The sequence below is a fragment of the Patagioenas fasciata genome, chromosome 1 (assembly GCF_037038585.1).
Source record: "Patagioenas fasciata isolate bPatFas1 chromosome 1, bPatFas1.hap1, whole genome shotgun sequence".
Lineage (NCBI taxonomy): Eukaryota > Metazoa > Chordata > Aves > Columbiformes > Columbidae > Patagioenas > Patagioenas fasciata.
The window spans coordinates 75,649,526-75,669,032 of NC_092520.1; the positions used below are offsets into that span (position 1 = coordinate 75,649,526).

Genomic DNA, 19,507 nt, shown 5'->3' on the forward strand with positions numbered 1-19,507 from the left:
ACAGGAACATACCCCAAAGTGACATTCCCATCAGTCTAACAAGGGGACAATCAATTTGAAGAGACTCTCCAGACTAGAGCAGCTTCTGCGGCACCTGCGTGAGGGCCATGTGGAATTCAGCTCTAGGATCTTGCTTCTTGGCTTCTCTCCCTTTGAAAGGCTTTTTACTCTCTGTGTTTTACTTTGCCTTCCTGCACCTAACACATTAGTGGATCTACTTGCTGCGCACCGAAGTTGAGAGATGAACCTCCCAGTTAATAAAATGTGAGTAGATGTCCCACTCACCCACTACCTCAGAAAACATCCAACTTCTTCTGATGACTGTCCTGGTTTTGTTAAAAAACAAGTTTCTCTTCTAGTGAATTTTGCCTTCATATTAGCTGCATTTTCCTGGAGAACCAGATACATGTTTTGGTAAACATAGCAATAGAATGCAAACTTATTGATAAGCACGGATGGACATCTCACAAGAGGGGCAAAGAGAAACCAGTGACCAAGAAACTGACCAACTGTGTATAACATTCCATTCACGTGAATACTTCATATAAAAGTGGGAGACCACGAGGATCTCGGCCCTTTTCCTTTTTGCCCTTCTGCTTATGGCTGACATTAGGAGAGGACCTTGCTGGTCGTCCCTGCGAACCGAGGCCTAGTGAGAGACTGAATCCAGCTCCGGTTTGCTGCAGAGTCCAGTCCAGGACTGCAGGTGCCGGTTCTGCAGTTGCTGAGGCTTTCAAGATTGGTTTTCTATATTTTGTATCATATTCTCTATTCTTATTAGTAGCATTAGTAAAGCATTTTTAGTTTTTCCAACTCTCTTCTCTCTGTCCTTCTTTTCCCTCCCGATCGCCTGTCCTTAGTGGGAAGGGGGGAGAGAGAGGGGCAAAAGGGGGAAGTGGTGGGAGGCGAGGAGGTTAACAATACATCTGCCAGGGTTTTACTGTTACCCCGCAATCTAAACCCTTGACAATGACACAGTTCTGGTCTCCTGCATCCACTAGCCCACTCATGACCACCATTCCCGGCAGAATGCTGCTAACCTGTCTGTGTCCAAGTCAGCCATGGTCAGATGTCTCAGGCCCACCACATCACCCATACCATGTGCATACCTAAGAATCCATATGCCAGGAAGCTGTGAAAACCCACTGTTTTTGCAGCTTGAGTGGTGTATAAGCTGAGGGCACCCAAAGGGTGAGATGCCATTATGTTAAAATCCCTGTACTGTGAGAGTCCTTTCCCCACACATTCAAAGGGAGTGTCTCCTTACCTTATTAAAGGCAAAAGGCTTTTCTTATACTGCTGACAGAGTAGACCCAGAAAGAAATAAAGAAGATAATAGGCTGCCAGAGGCCCAATTTATGCACCCCAAAATTAATGAGTCATTCCAATTAAATTATTTGCCCTAAATTAAAACTTATCACCAAAATCCAATTCTCATTTCATTAAAGAGGACCTCCCTAGTTATCCATTTTATTTTTTCTTCACAGATTGTTTTTTAAAGGTAACCTTAATGGAATGGGAAGAAAAAATGTTGTAGTCTACTTTTCTGGTTTTTTTAAGAACTGTTCCTCATTCCAATATGTATTCACATAATAAATTAGGATGTTCCTAGAAGATTCCATGGAAAGCCAGAGAAGTACATGATCATGCCATCAAATAGATGATGCAAGGAATATCTGATATATGAAGAAGGAGGGAATTTTAAAAGTAACGTTGCCTAAGCCTCAGCAGCATCAGGCTTTTGATACTGGAACAGGCTGCCCAAGGAAGTGGTGGAGTCACCATCCCTGGAGGGATTAAAAAGGTTCTTAGGGACATGGTTTAGTGCCAGAGTTAGGTTATGGTTGGACTCAATGATCCTGAGGGCCTCTTCCAACTGAAATGATTCTATGATTCTATTCTATATCAGAACTGAGAATGCTCACAACCCCCGTTTGGACATCTCCAAAGGGTCCCTCAGAAAAAAAAAAAGGCAGAGAAATGATGGCACTCCTGATATTTCTTTGAGAAAACAAACCAATCTCTTGGGCATGTTCTCAGCTTTCACACACCACCAGGACTCCTTGGTTCCTTGAGCCTGGTTGCTCCTACCACAGGTCTGCCCGCTGACAGCCTGAGATGTGACAGGCAGAGACCCAGCGCTGCCACCAAGCGTGGCCACATGGTCCCCCTCCCTCAGATCACCCACTTCAATCTTTGTTTCCTTCCCAGGAATAACCTTTCTCCTGTTTCCTGTTGGAGACTAACACTTTAAAACCCCATATTTGGGGTTTTTTTTAAAGGCATTTTCAAAAGCTGTGGTTGGGTTTTGAGAAAGTGCTCCCTGCCTGAATACACTGTAAATGGAAGCCATATGTCTAAGTATCTGTTTCTTTTTCATCTATTTTGTTGTGTGCACATTTGGCAAGTTATTTTTTCCTCTTAACTATCACATCTCAGGCTTTATTAAACCAATCTGCTATTCTGTTATTTTGGAGGGTTGTGGTTTTTTTTTTTTCCCAAGCAACCGACTACTGACATTTAAGTGGCTATACAGGAAATGTGATATTAAGTCATTATTTTCTCAGAATGCTTCTTCGCTTTCTGGTGAGTAAGGAGCTGCTACTGGGGTAGCAACTCCAATGTTTCTAAAGATAAAAAAGAAGAGCTGGAGCTCTGAGAAAAGCCATCAAAATCCAAACCCTGAAAAGCTATTACTTAATACAATTTACCATTTGTTGTTTTTTGTTTTTGTTTTTTTGTGGGAAGCAGCTGGAGGCTTATTCTACGAGGTATGGCATGCATTCATACCAACAAGACAGACTATGCGTTCCCTCAGGAGCGATGAGGGCCAGCAAGTGGATAGAGACAAATGGCAGGAGCAGGCGGTGACCACGGGTCAGCTGGGGTCAGTACCCACCATGCAGATGGACGCAGGTGGTGGTAGGAAGGCAGAGCACAGAGACCATGCCTACCTGCCTCTCCCCACCCTTCAAGTCCTCAAGTCACATTTAAAAGGGCAGTCTCATTTCAGAAGTGCTGTCTCCTTGTTCCCTTTCTTGAAGTGGCAAATTCTTTCTTTCTGTAATTAATCCATATTAAGTAGCAAAATGGAAAGCTTTCAAATTAGGAAATAAACTTGTTTCTTTCTACGAGTCTTGTTGTTTTTGAACTGCTGGCTCAATTTAGGTTTATTTTACAATCTGTTTCTAGTCAATTCCAGTTTCAGAAGAAATCTTGGCTCCAATGAAGCAAAATTCCCTTTAATTTCAGTGGAATCAAGGTTTTGGTCCAGGTTCTCGTCCACTAACACACAGCTACACTGAGTATAGACAGTAACACAGCAGCCAAAAACACAGAATTTGAGCTGGTGGACCCCAGGAATCTGGAATTTCATCCCATATGGAGTTTTTGAGCATGGCAGATTTGCAGTATCAACTCCACTGGCACCAGTGAAATAAGAAAAACAGACAAAAGGAACACTCTGTTCCACAAATGCTAGAATTAGCAAGGCCTGATTTACCACAGCTACATGTCCTAGGTCCTGGTGCCTCATACTTTGGAAAACCTTCAAAGCTCTTTACCAGTTTCAGTCAAGGTGGCACCCGCAAGCACCTGGCTCCAAACCAACCTGCAACCCGACAGCCTTTTACACATCCCATCAGTCATGGGATGCAGGAGGAGACTGGTGTCCACTAGTGAGAATTTGAGGGGCAGGAGCTCTTGTTGGGGCAAGGTCACAGCAGGTACAAGGGGTGCTGGGGTCAGCTGAGCAGAGGACTGCCAAGCTGGAGGACAGGCAAACAGCATAACCCTGCAAATAAACCCATACACGCTTTGTTTCCTTAGGAAGCCAAGCTACTCCCAGCATCTCTAGGGTTTGTATGAAATAAAAGCTCAAATGAGCGAACCACAAATGTGGCTAACCTCAACCTGGCAGTATTTCTTTCAAGGAAAAGAAAAGAAGAAAATAAAATGGACCATAAAGCTAGGGAAAAGGTTGATCTGAGACACAAAAATGTGGAACATGCTTAAACTTAGCTTTCATCCGTATTGGCATGTAAAAGGACAAGTTTCTAGTGGAGATTAGCTATACATCTTTTCTCTTTATTTTGGACTAGAAATACAAAGCTTCAGATATTTTTGAGAATTTTTCTAAAAAACCTTTTTTCTCATTTTCAAGCTACTAAACCATGACAGGCCTGCAATGTGCAATGAGTAAGATATTTATTCCTGATTATTAATATTCTCTGCAGAAAGATCTCGAGATGATGTGGTAAAAAAAAGTACACTCACTATTGGCAAGACACCAGCCATCATGGAGGGAGTAAACAATGGCAATCTATGACTTAAGATGTCCATGGGTCTATATGCTGTTGTGGGCAAACTCAGTGAAATTTCAAGGCTCACAACAGGTCAAGGCAACTCTGTTGTGCTACCAAGGCCATTGCTTTTTCAGCAGTGGGAGCAGAAACGTACTTAGATTTATGATTAATGGTTATTTGTACTCTCTCAAGGGTTAGCAGACTTCATGGTGGGACTAGGTTCTTATTGTATTTGGAGTTAAGAGCATAATATTGTGCCTACTCCACTGTCATATATTCCAGGCTAAGACTTGGGACAGTAGACTGAGACAACCAGAGAGAGAAAAAACAAGGCAAAATCTTTTAGAGCTCGGGTCTGAATCAAAAGTCAGCTGATCAGACAAATAGCAAAAATCAGCTGATACTGCTCCAAAGACACCACTCGAGCTAAGCTGATTTATATCGCTAAGTTGCATTATCATATCAAGATCCTTCCTCCCAGCCATAAGAAAGCATTCCATGTATTTGATGCAATACTGCTTTCTCCAAAATGAGTAAGCATTTTCTGAAGTATTCTGTTTTTGTCTCCTGCCTGCACCTGCAACGCGAGCACCAAAATATTTCCAGAAAAACCTCCTGATTTATGCACTGAAAAGTACTGCCTATATAACAGAGCTGAACCCTATGCTGCATGGTAACACTCCAGTCATGCCTGGAGATAGGAAAACAGAAGTTAAGAGGCATCAGGACACTATGGGGAAGCCATAAAAATACTAGATGGTGAGCGGCAGGAAGTTCCTCGGTAACCTATGAAACACCAGGTGCAGTTTCCTGCAATTTATGAATTTGGGCAAAACAAACCAGCACACAAAACCTAGCAAGACTGCCATCAATACTACTGTGTGCCTGAAATTCTAGAATTATTTTGCTAGTAGGAGACGGCGGTCCATGGTAACAGCAGAAGGGGGGGAGCAAGATCTACCGTGTGTCAGTTCCCCAAGATGATTCCCTGCTCTCTCAGCTTATTTTCCCCATCAAACTGATCCGCTGTCACTTCCTTCCAAGCAGACTGGTTCTGTCTCTCCCAGTCCCTGTAGTAATCTGAATTTATCTCCTCCCTCCAATCTTTTCTTCTTCTCCCCCACTGCTCCCAGAAAAATTATCTTTTTTCTTCCTCCCAGAAAATTCATACTCCCATGTTATCTCATTATTCTTTGCAACAGCATGCCAAATTTGCTGTCATTTTCCCACTGGGGCTATGTCCTGAAAAAGACAAAGTGGTCTGTGCTCATTCCTACCTACTGCAGGCTCCCTGGAATTGAAAACACTACAGTGTTAGCGCTCAGAAAGTTCCCTCTGAATTCTGGGCTCCGCGCCCACAAAGAGTGAAAGCACACATATCTCAGAAAATGGCATCTGACTCCAACATCCTTATTGTCTGGCTAGCAAAGGCAAAATAGCTTCAGCTCTCCTCAAACCGCCCTGCATCCAGCGCTGGCCGAAGGAGCAGGAAGGCCAGGCATGCCAAGGGACGAAAGGCTCCCACCACCGCTCTGCTGAGCTCAAAACCAGCCCGGCTCTGGCCTCCCAGTGACCCGCCGCAAAAACTGACAGCCACTGACTCTGTGTTCTGGCAGGGAATAAACTGAATAAAGAGGATGACCTAAAAGGGTCTGGAAAGACTAAAAGGATGCATGGCACTGTATGGATTGCTCAGCCAGGACTCCCCTCTACAGCTGTGGAGGGAAGCTGATGTTTCCACTGGCCAATTCCTCCGATGAATTTTGGATGGCTACTTTAGGATGAACTGGATGGTGTCTGAGAAGAGCCTGCTTCTCCTCACTAATGGCAAAGGGAGTCCAAAGGGACCCACTCCAGCAGTAACGTCTATTGTTTGGCCAGACAAACCCCACCATGGTTCATTGGCTCAGGCCCAAGGCTGATGACCAGCAGAAGTTACCTCCACCTGATCTCCGACTTCAGGTTCCTATAAAACGCACTTGTGTGCGTTGCTCCACTTCTGTTCAGAAACCCTTCTCACAGCTCCGAAGCCTAAAGCATTTTCTTTCCCTATCGCTGTCCCCAGCAATGAGGGAAGGGCTGAGGGGATGGTGGACACCACATTCCCTCCTCAGGCCTAGACTCGGCTCCCAGCGAAGGACTTGCTGGCTAAGCAGAGCTTACACTGGGGCAGCCTGGCTGGCTTCAACTGCCTCTCTGGGTAACGGATTTAGTTCTGTGGTGCTTTACCAGTCACCCACACAAAGCCCTTTTATTTCAGAGAAGTGGACTGTGAGGGGGCACAGCTAATCTACCACATAGAGTTAATAGTAGATTTTCTATGGTTAAATCCCAGCAACAACAAATACATCTGTATACCACTTTGAAACAATGAATGGTCACTCTGAACCTTTGCAGGCAAGAAGCTCTACAAAGGCAATGTATAATGGAGAAAGGCTACACCCTGTGGTTCTTTTCACACATTAATGCCTATCAGTTTGAAAGAAAACTGTAGGCTTTGGCTTTTTAGCTACTATACATTTGACTTTGAGTTTGTGATTAGGGCTGGGCAGTAAACAAGAATTCCTATTTGTGAAAATTTGCTGCTGATGTTTACAAATTTGTTTTTGTTTTGCCAAAATGACAAAGCCCTTTTGATTTTTTTTTTCTCATGAAATAAACATTAAACCAGGGGAGAGCCCACGTCCCTGGAACAACCAATAACTGGGAATCACAAGAAATGTTAGTGAGCCTGCAGGAGTCCCAGGATCTGAGCAAAAATGCGAATGTGAGTTCTCCGTACCTCAGCTCAATGCTCCAGCTTTTAGACAGGCCGTGGCAATGCTATGCCTTTTTCTTTTCCGAGCTTTGACCATTAAAAGCACCTCAGACCTGTAAAACCTTCCTGATTAAATTTTAATCAAAGCCAAAACCAGTGAAATCTTTTAGTTTCACTGAAAAGTTCCCTGCTGTCTTCGCTCACAATGATGCCTTGTTGTAAAGGCTCTGGACAGCAAATAAAGCAACCATCACTTGCTCCTAGTTGAGTTATTACATTAGCCAGACTTAGACAGGCCTAAGTCTTTATTGCAAAAAACTTTTAAATCCCATGCCTGTTAGGATCTCTGTGCCTTTGTGCCTGTGACCCTGATGAGACAAGTAAGGACTAATATTTAATGCCTGAGAAGAGCTTGAGGATTAAAGCACAAGAACCCAAGGTAACGCTGGGAAAGGGGCAGCCACTGTGTCCCCATTACGACTCATTCTCCTGGAACAAGTTAGTCAACATATTGGAATGAACGATTAAACATCTCATTTATAAACACCTAGAGGATAAAGATACAATAAAGGAAAATATAATCAATGTACTTTTGGCAAGCACATATCATGTCACCCCAGCCTCATTTCCTTTTTTGGCAGGATTTCTGGCATAGCAGAAAATGTAGAAACATGATATGTGATGATGTGCTATATTTTGACTTCAGAAGGCTCGACAGTCTCTTGAGCAAGTTAAGAGAATATGGTAGATGTTAAATCACCATCAGGATGCTTCAAAGAGCTGAAATCAATGGATCACTATCTACCAGGGATTGAGGTTTTAGTGGGCTGCTACCACAGTCGGCTCTTGTACCCTGATATCTTCAATACTTTAATTAACACCTTCATGATGGAACAGAAAGAAGGCACCTGACTTTTGTCAGTGACACCAAGTTGAGGGCAGTTGTAAGTGCTTTGGAGACCAGGATCATAAGTAAACTGAAGAAGTAGTGTCCATGGAGAAACCCTCCAGATGGCATCCAACAACAGCGAGCACAAAGCACTATGCTGCAGAAGGGGTGAAAAAACAACTAACGCTCAAATACAGAAGTGGGGAATGAGCCACAGACTGTGCTGCAGACCAGTAACAGAGAGCAGCTGGGAGACTAAATAAGAGAAAGCAATGAGGCACTCTTACAAAAAAAGGTAAATCTCATCTTCTTCTGGGCTTAGACAAGTGAAGCATGATATACAAAACATGGCTGGTACTTTTATCTGCACAACTGAGTCCTGAACTGGAACTCTTGCTTTGGTTTTGCACTTAAGAAAACAGACAGTGAAATACATACGACCTGAGGGTTGGAAAATATGACTTGTGAGAAGTAGGGAGCCCGTTAAGCTGGACTAGAAAGGTCTAAGATACAGGGGTTAATGGGTTTCTAGCAAGTAAAACGTAGTTTTGAGGAAGAGGAGGAGAAATTATCACCATGTGTCTTGCTTGAAAGGCCAGAAATAATTGGCAGCAGAATCAATTTGGATCATATGTTAATAAAAGCTTTCCAAGCACAAGGGGAGTGAAATAATGACCATGCACTGGCTATGCAGGCAGAGTGTCTTCAAAAAACACCTGTTAGGGGCAGTCATAGTATAGCCGGTCTTGTCTCACTGCATACGGAAAGACTAGATCCTTTCTGGTGGGTCCTTCCAGCTTTTTGCTCCTCTGATCAAACCCCAGCAGAAATACCTGGGGTAGTAAATGGAAAGAGTCGCTAGTAGCCATTACACCCCAACTAAGGCAGCATGAAATGCTTTGAGTGAGGTGGTAGTTCAGAGCAGCCTCTTCACGCATCCACCCCAGTGCAGAGAGTGCAGTACCAGCATCTGGTGGTAACTGGACCTGGGCAGAGACAACCCACCCTGCAAGCAGTGCTGGCCACCTGGGTCAGAAACACAGAACAGACGGCCATGGTTATACTAATGGATCTTTTGGTGGTGAACACCTACTTCTACCAGCAAAGTTGGCTTTGAGTTTGAAAAGGAGGAAAGACTTTGTAAGAGCCCTTTTTTCTACTTTTAGCTATCGAGTTGTGATTTTTTTTCTTAAGTGTTGTTTCATTACCCCTCTTTTAGACCTTTGCAACATGTCCCAGCTGAGAGTACTCCCATCAGTGGACACATATACTTAAGTCAGAGAGCAAAGGCACAGACCAAGTAGGCTGTCTACACAGAGACTGATGCTGGCTGATGAGAAAGAATTGGCTTTTCCCTTGGAAATGCTAAAGGACAGGGGCACACATGTTAGAGAGGTAATGTCCCTCTTTCTGTACACACCCCTGCAGATTCGGATAGCAGAGTTCATGCAGCAGAGCTCACCCCAGGGAAAGAAGATTTTCTTGAGGGAGGAAGGGACCCGCTCCTAGAATGCAATTCCATTAGCCTGCAGTGATCTAAACACGATGAATCCTTGGGATACACCAAAGGCCATGTATTTCAGCTGGCACTGTAGAAATGGAAGTGGTCTTCTCTAGCTACAAGGGCTCCCAGCACCCCTCTAGTATCTGCCTACCTGTTAGTCTCTGATAAATCTATCCCATTTGTTTCTAGGGGTGAGAAGGGCTGGGGCTTCACAGTTGCTGTATAGATGAGGTAGTTGAATGGGGGGAGATTGGCTGGCAAGGAGTCTCTGACCCTGGCTTGTTTCAGTTTCCCTGGGCTTTTTTGAAGGGAATCACTGATCATCATTCCAGAAATCCTGCCAGACTACCACACAGACCAGCTGACCAACCTGTTATTTATTTTTTCAGGATCCATATTTCCTCTTGTTTATTTATTTATTTTTACGTTTGGGATGCGCAGAGCTTCACGTAGCTGACGTTTTTTTAATTTATGAACACAAAACCAAGAGAAGTAAATAAACTACATTAAATAAATATAACTAAAAAGCTTATCATGACTCAATATCCAAACTAATTTGTGCTAGTGGGAGACTATTTTTCAGGCAGACAACCCGCAAATCTAAGAATAATAATAATCAATAGGAGAAAATGATACTCAGAGAGAAAAAGGATATTTTCTACCCTATACTATTTTCTAATGAATTAGTTTTATTAGTTAAGATTATTTACAATTCATTATTTATTAGTTTTAAAACAATAAAAACATGGTTTGAAATGATGAGTCTAACTCTTCCAAATTGTAAAGGATTTTGTATTTACATTTTGCATAGATTTTTCCTACAAGAGGAAATTTAGTTTTAGAAAGATCAAAGCTATGAGTTTCCCCTAATTACAGGATTACATGACGTGGAGCTTTACAGGCAAGCACAATATCATAATGAGTCTTTTGCTAGATCTGTGGCAGGCATTAAACAAAGATTATCCACAGATACCTTTTTCACAGGCATCCAGAGTTTAGGTGTGCCAAAACCTGAATTTTCTCATCCTTAGAAAGGTGGCAGTAGTTCAGAGCTGGACACCCACGCATTTAGGCAAAAGCTAAGCTAGAGAACTCCATTTTCCTCCTTAGGCCCATATCTAATAGGCACAAATAATACTAATAATACATGTATGTGGCTCTAAAACTCATTTGTACCTATATTTTTCTTGACAGGTAAATGGAAAATGACTGCTGTCAGATTTTACCAGCAACAAACCACCCACAGCCGGTTAGCTATGCAGTGCTGTAGCTAGCGGGGAGGTAGGGTGCACCTCCAGTGCTGGCAAGCGCATTTCACACCAAGTGCACTCCAGCAAACATCCAGACAAGCCGGGAGAGCTGCTCTGTGTGCTGGCGTGTGCCGCTCTTCACGCTGCTGGGGGAGGATTTTGCTCAAGAAGAGAAAGCAGGAGTTTTCTGTCTCACTACACTCACATGTGAAGCATCACCTCTGACCATACGTCTGGACTTCACCTGGCAGATAAACACTCGATATGCTAGCTAGTCCTGAGCTTGCTAAGAAACACCAGCAAGAGGAAGAGTCCCTTCATGTATGCATTTATAACCAGAGTGATTCAAACATTTGCTGGGGGAAATAAAATCTGCGGCCTTTCAGGTTCCTAGACAAATCAGGAGAAATAACAAACTCCTGTCTGAATGATAATGTACAAGCCAAACATATCTGTAGTATGTATCGAACACATTCGTACATACCTATCTATCTAAGCTGCTCTATAAATATTTTAGATAAATCGACAGATAAACAGAATGGCATGAAGATTAAAAGCAAACCAAAACAAAACTGAATAAACTCGCTTGTTTGGTATTCTGGTCTGGACAGAATGGAACAAGTAAACTCCATAATGCCTTTACCAGTAATTGGTGAACTCCTTGATATGTTTACTCTCTCTTATACCATGAATGCAGGTAGACAACTAGGGGAATGCTGGTTCAGAATGCCAGTTTCCTATAACACACACTGGAGGAGATAAGCTAAAAGAGGAGAGGGCAACAGAAGGTATACGGCAGCTACCTCAGGTACAGGGTTTCACACACGCCTAGCGACAGCATGCCCTGCAAACCAGTGACCCATCACAGAAAAACACCTAGGAAAATTAATTCCTCAGCCTTGCAAAGAGTTGACAATGGAAGGCCACAAAACACAACCCAGTAGCATGTTGACACAAGAAAAAATAAAGGAAATCTCAGGAAGGAGGAGGCAAAGAAAGGGCTGCTTGGAAAGAGATGAGGCAAGCATGATGTTCTGACAAGTGTCATTATAAACAAATGCTTTCCCCTCAGTGCCAGAACAACCACAGTGAGGAGCCAGGTTTGCATTATACTAGAATATGTCTTGGCATCATTGGTGTCCCCTGCTCTGCCACTACTTTTGTAAGGACAGACTGACAGCAGAGTAAAGTCCTGCCATGCTGCAGTGGAACACGACAGTTCTGATGGCTTCTGTTGCAAACGTAAGGGAAACGCAGGCTACAGACCCTGGAGTTTCTCTAAGATACAGATCCCTCCACCCACTGTGTCTTTTGCTCTTAGCTCTCTGCTCAAGCATGTTACTTACCTTGCACGATCAAGTAAACCTGGGAAGTCTTGGGGTGATGCTGTGTCTGCACTGAACACGTATAGGACCCCTCATCGTAGACATCCACTTTCTGGATCCGCAGGCTGTATTCCAGGGGGTTTCTCTTCTCCAGCTCTACTCGAGGGTCCAGGGACCACTTGTCCTCTCCAGCAAAAATGATGCCGGAACGGTTTAACCAGGCCACCTTGGAGCTTTTGTCTTCTACATAACACCTGCAGAGGGTGAGAAAGGTGAGAGGGGAGATTAACAAACCTCTCCATCATTTCCAGTTTGTCCCTTCCCTTTACTACTTTGCTCAGAAACTCCACAGCACACCCCTGCGTTGCCAGTGAACCATCGCTGCCCCATGGCCATGTATTTCGCAACGATTTTTTGAAGGGTTTCAGAAACCTTTGATTCATGAAATCATGAGATTTGGGGTGGCCATGCCTCCTGTTCTCTCTTCCTTTTGTCTGTGGCCTACATCTTTACCAAAAATGACTTTGGAAGGCCACCAGAGATCCTCGTCACCAAATCCCTTCTAACCCTGCCAATGGGAAATGTCAGAAGGAGTTCTTCCCATGCTCTCCCTAACTATCAAAAGTTAAGTATACAAGAGAGTTACATTCCCAGCCCCCCGCCCCCCACCAGCCTGGAGGGCAAAGGTTCAGGGCTCCAGCAGCTCAGGGCACAGCTGCTCCATCCCCCAGTTTCAACAGCACAAGGGGAAGAAGCTATAGTATATGTCCCCTCTCCACCGCCCTGACAAGAAATGACTTTGTGGAAAGAGGGATTCACTCCTCAAACACTGTCATCCTAACACACACACACACACACAGGTCCTTGTCGATGCGCACCTGCCCGCTTGTGCAGGCAAGTGCAGATTTCAGGCTGAAAAGGATCACCCGTAGGAGTGTCACTGCCATCCCTGAGACACACAGCATGCCCAGTGAACATCCCATTTGAGATGGGAGAGAAAGAATGACAGCTAGGGGCGGCAGGCAGAGGAGCAGCAGCAGGACCAGCAATTGCCATAGCTGTGATTGCCAGTGATTGCAAGGCAGAGGACAGACTAACCCTGTTCCAAGTGCATGACAAGTGTATTGCTCCTTGACAGAGAACGGAGAAGGTGCTGTGAAGACAAATGCATCTTTGGCCAAGGCAACTGCTCTCTGGACCATTTCCTACCTCCAGAAGATGGCGTGCACAGAAGACATGAGGAGATGCCACTGAGGAGGCACATCCTGCTTGCTCTCAGCTGTGTCTCAATAAGAAGCCCAGGGCTACAGAAGACATGGGGACATAATTCCTCTTTCACCCTGGCAGCCATACTCACCAGGGCCAGGCTCAGGATGAGAGGGTTTGCCTTGTGGTATCTCATACCATGTTTGCTCTGCAGATAATAGGGAAGCTCAGTATCCAGAGCTGTCACCCTTTCACCCCCCAGAGCTCTGCCCACAGCCTCCCCGCATCCAAATAAACCAGCACCTCTCCCCACCACTGTTCACACGTGTTGTATTCGAAAGAGGAAAGAGAGAGGATAAAGATTATTGCTTCAAGATAAATATTTGACAGTAGGCTTTCATACAGCCTCTTAGCACGGGTAAGGCATTTTCCAAGTTCCTTTGTTTGAATTCATTTCATTCATGCTGTGCTGCAGCTGCCGTCCCTTGCAATGTGACCCTACCCTTCCGGGCAGCACCTCTCACACCCTCCCTTCTCGAACGCCCATGGATGCTCTCCGAGTTGTTCTGGGGTTACTTGTGGGCAGGAGGAAAGCCAGGCTACATGGGTGTTGACAGGAGGCATAGCACACCACTGGCCAAACTGGAAGCAGCTTGGTCTGATGTGAAAAAACACATGCTTTAGAGAGCAGTCCAACAGACCCCGTCCAGCACCACCAGCATCCAGCCAAGGGAGGGGAGCAAGGGTTTGCCCCTGAGGCCGGGCAGGCACTTGCCCTGAGATGAGCTCTCAGCTGCGATCCATGTTGTTTTTAAAAAGCTGCTCCTTGTAAAAAAGAATGAGGCAGACGAATCCATGAGCAGGCACTTACACATGACCACCACTGCAATATGGTGGTGCCCAGGTTCAGTTTGCCACCCCGGGGCTGTAATCACCAGCCCAGGGAGCTGCAAGCAAGGACCCAGGGAGGGCATTGTGCCCCAGGGCTGGGGGGCAGTGGCCCTGTATGGACACCCATACTGTTTCCAGAGCCAGCTGCCTAAGAGTCACCAAACATTTCTGCATAGAGTCATAAAGGCACTGAGAATCGGGGGTTAGGTCCTTTTCAAAGGTGTTCATAACCCCTCGCTGCTCATTCTGGGTTTGTGAAAATCTCGAGGGGGATGACGGTGAGAGGGCAAGCAGATCAACAGCTGAAGCTGAAGTCAGTGGGAGCTGAAGTTTCTCAGTCACTTCTGAAAATCCACTGGGCACCAGCAGATCCAGCACACTGTACCAGCACTGTTGGGCTGCTTTCCCAGCAAGGAGGAGAGGGAAGGAGAGGGAAAGGAGGAAAATGGGAAGAGTAAGTGAAATGGATTTGAGCTGCTCCGTACAGCATACCTGTTCCTCCCAGACTGTCAGGGAACAATCCAGGTACAAATGTGGAAATTCCAAGCTCTGGCACACTCCACACATGCATTCCACATGGATGATGCATCTCAGTATGTCTGTCTGCACACACACACCCTCTTAGTCTGCCAGAGATGCCACCCAGCTGTATGGATCATGATTTAATAAGGATTTATGGTGATGATTTTCACAGTGTAATAAGTGCTAATTCAATACTAATAGAATATTAAATGGCATGTTAACTGACATTTTAACTGCAATGCAATAGGAGCATGGCATCAGCAAGATATCAAATTACTCTTATCGTTCACTAATAATCAATAATCAAGTTCACAGAGACAGTCAAACACTTTTCATTAGGCTTATTGAAAGCACTACTATCAGCATCAGTGAACGCTAATAAACGATTTGCGATCCATCCATTTTGCTTCTCCTTACAGTTTTGAGTTTAATTTTTTGACATCTGCTGATGCAGTTAACGAGAGGACCAGCTAGTGGTGATGGTCATGTCTTGCACAATCACTGCAGGGACTAAGGAACTATTGATCTTAGCACCAATTCAAACCACAGATACAGGACAAAAAATCTTGCTGCCATGCCTCTTTAACCTTCCTTGTCGTCTCTTAAACAAACATAACAAAGTTTGGCACCTGAGGTTTTTAGTGACAGCACCATTTCTAGCTGCTACAGATGTGTTTCCAGTTCTCACAGAGTAGCTAATGACCACCTAACAACCAGCCAGGAGAAGATGGGCAGAAATGGGACGTGGAGAAAGGATCCTGGTCCATCCTCACACATCTCCCTCAGCCTCTGTTTCCCCACATGCAAAATGCAGACAACGGGGTTGAGCCATGTTGCAGGAGGGAAGTAAAGGGGTAATGCTTTGGCAGCAGGAGAATGCTTTGGGACCTTCAGCAGGAATCATCGCCTCAGTCCGGAGGGAAGGCTGCCCACTGCTGTTTCTGGCCCCTGGATTTCAGGTTAGGAGGGGATATCTAGCAGCACGCAGGCAGGATGAGGGCAGGAGCGCGGAGTTGGCCCCACTGCTTGGTCCCTCTCCTCCCATGTGTGCTGGCCCAATGCACAGTGCTGGGCAACAGCTGCACTCCTGCAAACTTGCCCTCCTGGGCTCCACAGCAAACTCTATCTCAGTAGAGGAGATGTCTTTTTCCTCCCCTTCTTGAAGCACTTAGGTTTATTCCAATTGATAGGTGAGAAAGAGAGCAAATAAGAGGAGAGGGAGGCTTAGGCATCCACACCTCCTCTCTTGGTGAACACCAAGGCTGGAGGTTTCACCACTCACTTTGCCTCGCTCAGGTCTTGGTGCTTGATTCCTAACCCCAGCAACCCTTGCTCCTCCTCCCGACAGGGCACCATCACACCATGCATTGATTTCCCAGCATGTTGCTATAACACTCGTCGCAGCTGATGCTGTGACTATCACTTCAGCAGCTCTCAGTCCCAAGCTTTCTGCCCTCCCTTTCCTCTGGCAAACAGATGGGCATGTTGCTGAGAGGTGGCATGTGGTCGGAAAGCCCTACCATGGGCTCTCCAGGCTGGATGTGAGACTGCCAGGGTGGGGGCTACAAGGGGTGAGGAGGAGCATGAGGATGCACGAGAGCTGGGGGCTCATCAGAGCACTGCCCGTCCTGCCTCAGAGAAAGCAGAATGGCAGCTACAGCCCTGGGCTATGGAGATGGAGTAGGGGTATTATATTGCCTTCAGGGGGGCCTTTTCAAGGTAAGTTCAATGATGACTGCAAGAGGTGGATGATATGTAGAGCCTACAGAGATGAAGAGGCAGGAAGGAAGCCCTGTAGGACCTAGTGAAGCTGCTTTTTAAATGATTACTTTAACTTGGGGGGGATTTTACAGCATTATTGATGATGTATTGGGTTGCCTTGAACTTGGGATAACTTTTTTTTTTTTTTTAATTATCGTTGGAATTCCAAATAAATAAATTGTTTTAAAGCAGACTCAATAGCACAGTTCTCTGCCAGAGCCCTGCTAGTGAGAAGAGGTGAGCTGCTAGGATTAATGAAACACGGCATGCTGCTTCACCAGCAAGACACATCTCTTACCTCACTTGGCAGAAAAAATAAATAGTGTGGTTTCAGACTGCATTTTCTGCCCTTTTTCTCCAAAGCACGTTGTGGCAACACCTCTGTGTCATAATTCCTACACTCCTCTTTATTCATCTTTTCTCTGTTCACCCTTTGATCATCTCTTCTGTAAGACAATATCTGTGCAGCAGGCCAAAACTCAACGGCCTCCTGCACACACAAATAAGCACCTGAAACCCACCCCACTGCACTCACCGAGGAACATGACCCCCCTTTTGCCAGAGGATGTCACAACCCACCCCAGGATCAGATCTCCTGCCTTCCCCTCTGAGCTCTGTGATGAGCCTGCTCTAATCTTCTAACTTCACACACACTTGCAGGATCCAGCCAACAACTTCCCCCGCTGACCTCTATCCCCGGCAGCAAAATGGCAAGAGGGAAAAACAGAGAGGGATCAAACACGGCTTGTTCGGCATAAAGCAACATCGGCTCCCGGCTGCCAGCTCTGAAAGTGCAAGACAAATTCTCTGTTGAGTTGCAAAGTATGATCCTGGAAAGCTAATGTGGTGGTTAAACACAATACCACTTGCAGCCTTGTGAGGAAGGCTCAAGAGCAAATCACACTTGCGCTGTTTCACCTTCTCCTGCTCTTCAGCCCCTCCCTGCATGGCAAGCAAGGCCCTGAACCACAGCAATGGTCAACCAGGGGGACAGTGGGAGCCCAGCCCCCCCACTGTGTCTCAGCAGGGACATGGACAGAAAGGGCTAAGGACAGATTGTGGGTATGACAGCCCTGATGCGAGGGAATGGCAAGAAAATATGCCAGGGGAGATTTAGTTTGGACATTAGGAAAAGGTTCTTCCCCCAGAGGGTGGTGGCGCACTGGAACAGGCTCCCCAGGGAGGTGTCACGGCCCCAAGCCTGGCAGTGTTCAAGAAGAGACTGGACAACACCCTCAGACACATGGTGTGAATTCAGGCGTTGTCATATGCAGGGACAGGAGTTGGACTTGATGATACTTGTGGGTCCCTTCCAACACAGGATATCGTATGATTCTATGGCCCTCCTGGGTGGGGTGCTCAGAGGAAGAGTCCAGCCAGGCCCCGCAATGCCACCACAGTGACAGACCCTGCCAGCATTGCAAGAGCAATGCAGCACTGCTGCTGCAGCAGCCAGCTCCCTTTCCCTGGAGTACAGTCCCTGCCAGAGGAGGACACTGGTAGAGCACATAGGAGCACATTGTCCAGAGGAGTAATGTAGGAGCTGCTTGTCCTGGGTGGTTTCCAGTGCTCAGGATCAGGCTCTCCTCAGCAGTAGATGCTACAGAAGACAGCTATGGCTGAACACATTTTCATCTCTGCAAAAGCAAGGGCACCCTAAGTGGATGTCAGTGGGAGACTACATCAACTGAATGTCTGAAACCTCCTTTCAGCTAAGCACCAAAAGCCACATTTTACTGAATTTGAATACACATTGTCCTGAGGTATTGCTCAAACTTCTTCTCCCTGCTGCCACTGCTCCTCTCTTTTCCCAGACTGGTCCAGCTGCTGCTCCTCTCCTGATGCACCACAACCCACAGTGGGGTCACCGTTTGAGAGGTAATGCTGTGCCAAAGCAGGATGGATTCCCAAAATGTGGCATAAATAGCTCCTGAGCCACCACTGCTAGCACGATAACACAGGTCCTTGGAGGGATTTATAAAACTGCTGCTTAAAGCCAGCCCTGCACAGGAAAACTGGCAGGAGGGGGGAACTGCCACATCTGCTCAGCCCACACTTTCTTTCACATTATGCTGTGACCTTGGTTGTCACACCTGTCTGCAGCTCCCTGGGTATCTCAGCACTCGGGTGACAATTTCAGGCCATCCCCTTGTTGAGGTGATGCAAGGCTGATAGGATGCCTGCACTTCTGCTCATCCTCTTCGGTAAATTGCCACTTTGGGAGTGAGAGACGGGCTTCCTGGGTCAGGGAGTCCTGGCCTCCACCAGCAAGGCCAGCTATACCTTATCGTCTTTTCAGAGACATACTTCATTCTTATTTAAGCCTAGTGCCTTTGGTGAGGGGTACCCTACCCCCACTTCATAAGGCAGGCTGTTCAAAATCTCTCTCCTCTGCTGATGAGAAACTTTTTTTCTAAGTCTAGATTTATTCATGGCTGGTTTTTATCCACTCCCTCTCATGCCAACACCGTCCTGTAGCTTAAACAGCTCTTCTCTCTCCCAGGTGCTTATCTTCCAGCGTGGTCACAGACAGCAATCATATTCCCTCTCAGCCTTCATTTTGCTGGACTCAACAAGTCAAACTCTCCTAGTTTCTTCTTGTATGATAGACTCTCCATTGCCCTAAACATCCCAGTAGCTCTTCTCAGCACCTGCTCCAGTCTGAATTCCTCTTTCGTGACCAGAATTCGTACCCAGCTTTCTAGATGAGGACTCCCCAGTGCCTTGTACAGAAACACTCCTATCTCTCTCTCTCTTCCATCAGTTCTTTTTAATGAAAGCAGAAAGAATTACAACCAGTGAGTATGCCTATCAGTGCAGAACTGCTCATGTGCTGTGAGCATCCTTGTCTCTCAGTCCATGTGATATGTGTGAAAAATGAAACCCAAGGGAATTCACCAAAAATATACCAGCCTAGAAAGACAGCTAGCTGCATGGGCTCCCACTGGCAGACACATAGCTGGTCTCACATGGGTTTTCTTTCTGTTAAAATTACCATTTAAGAGTATAGGTTTCCATCTGTAGAGAAAAAACAAAAACAACCCACCACACACAACAAAAAAAAACCCCAACAACCAGAAATCAAGGCAAAAATTAC

General features: G+C 45.7%; 1 protein-coding gene across 7 annotated transcripts in view; it reads right to left on the reverse strand.

The window, feature by feature from the left end:
* LSAMP (limbic system associated membrane protein) overlaps positions 1-19,507 on the reverse strand; it is a 1,027,179-nt gene that overhangs the window by 160,792 nt on the left and 846,880 nt on the right. For all 7 annotated transcript variants that reach the window (XM_071809255.1, XM_071809249.1, XM_071809234.1 and 4 more), the window contains one exon: positions 12,052-12,284. In XM_071809255.1, the coding sequence (XP_071665356.1) occupies positions 12,052-12,284 (233 nt within the window). The remainder of the gene's footprint in view (positions 1-12,051; positions 12,285-19,507) is intronic.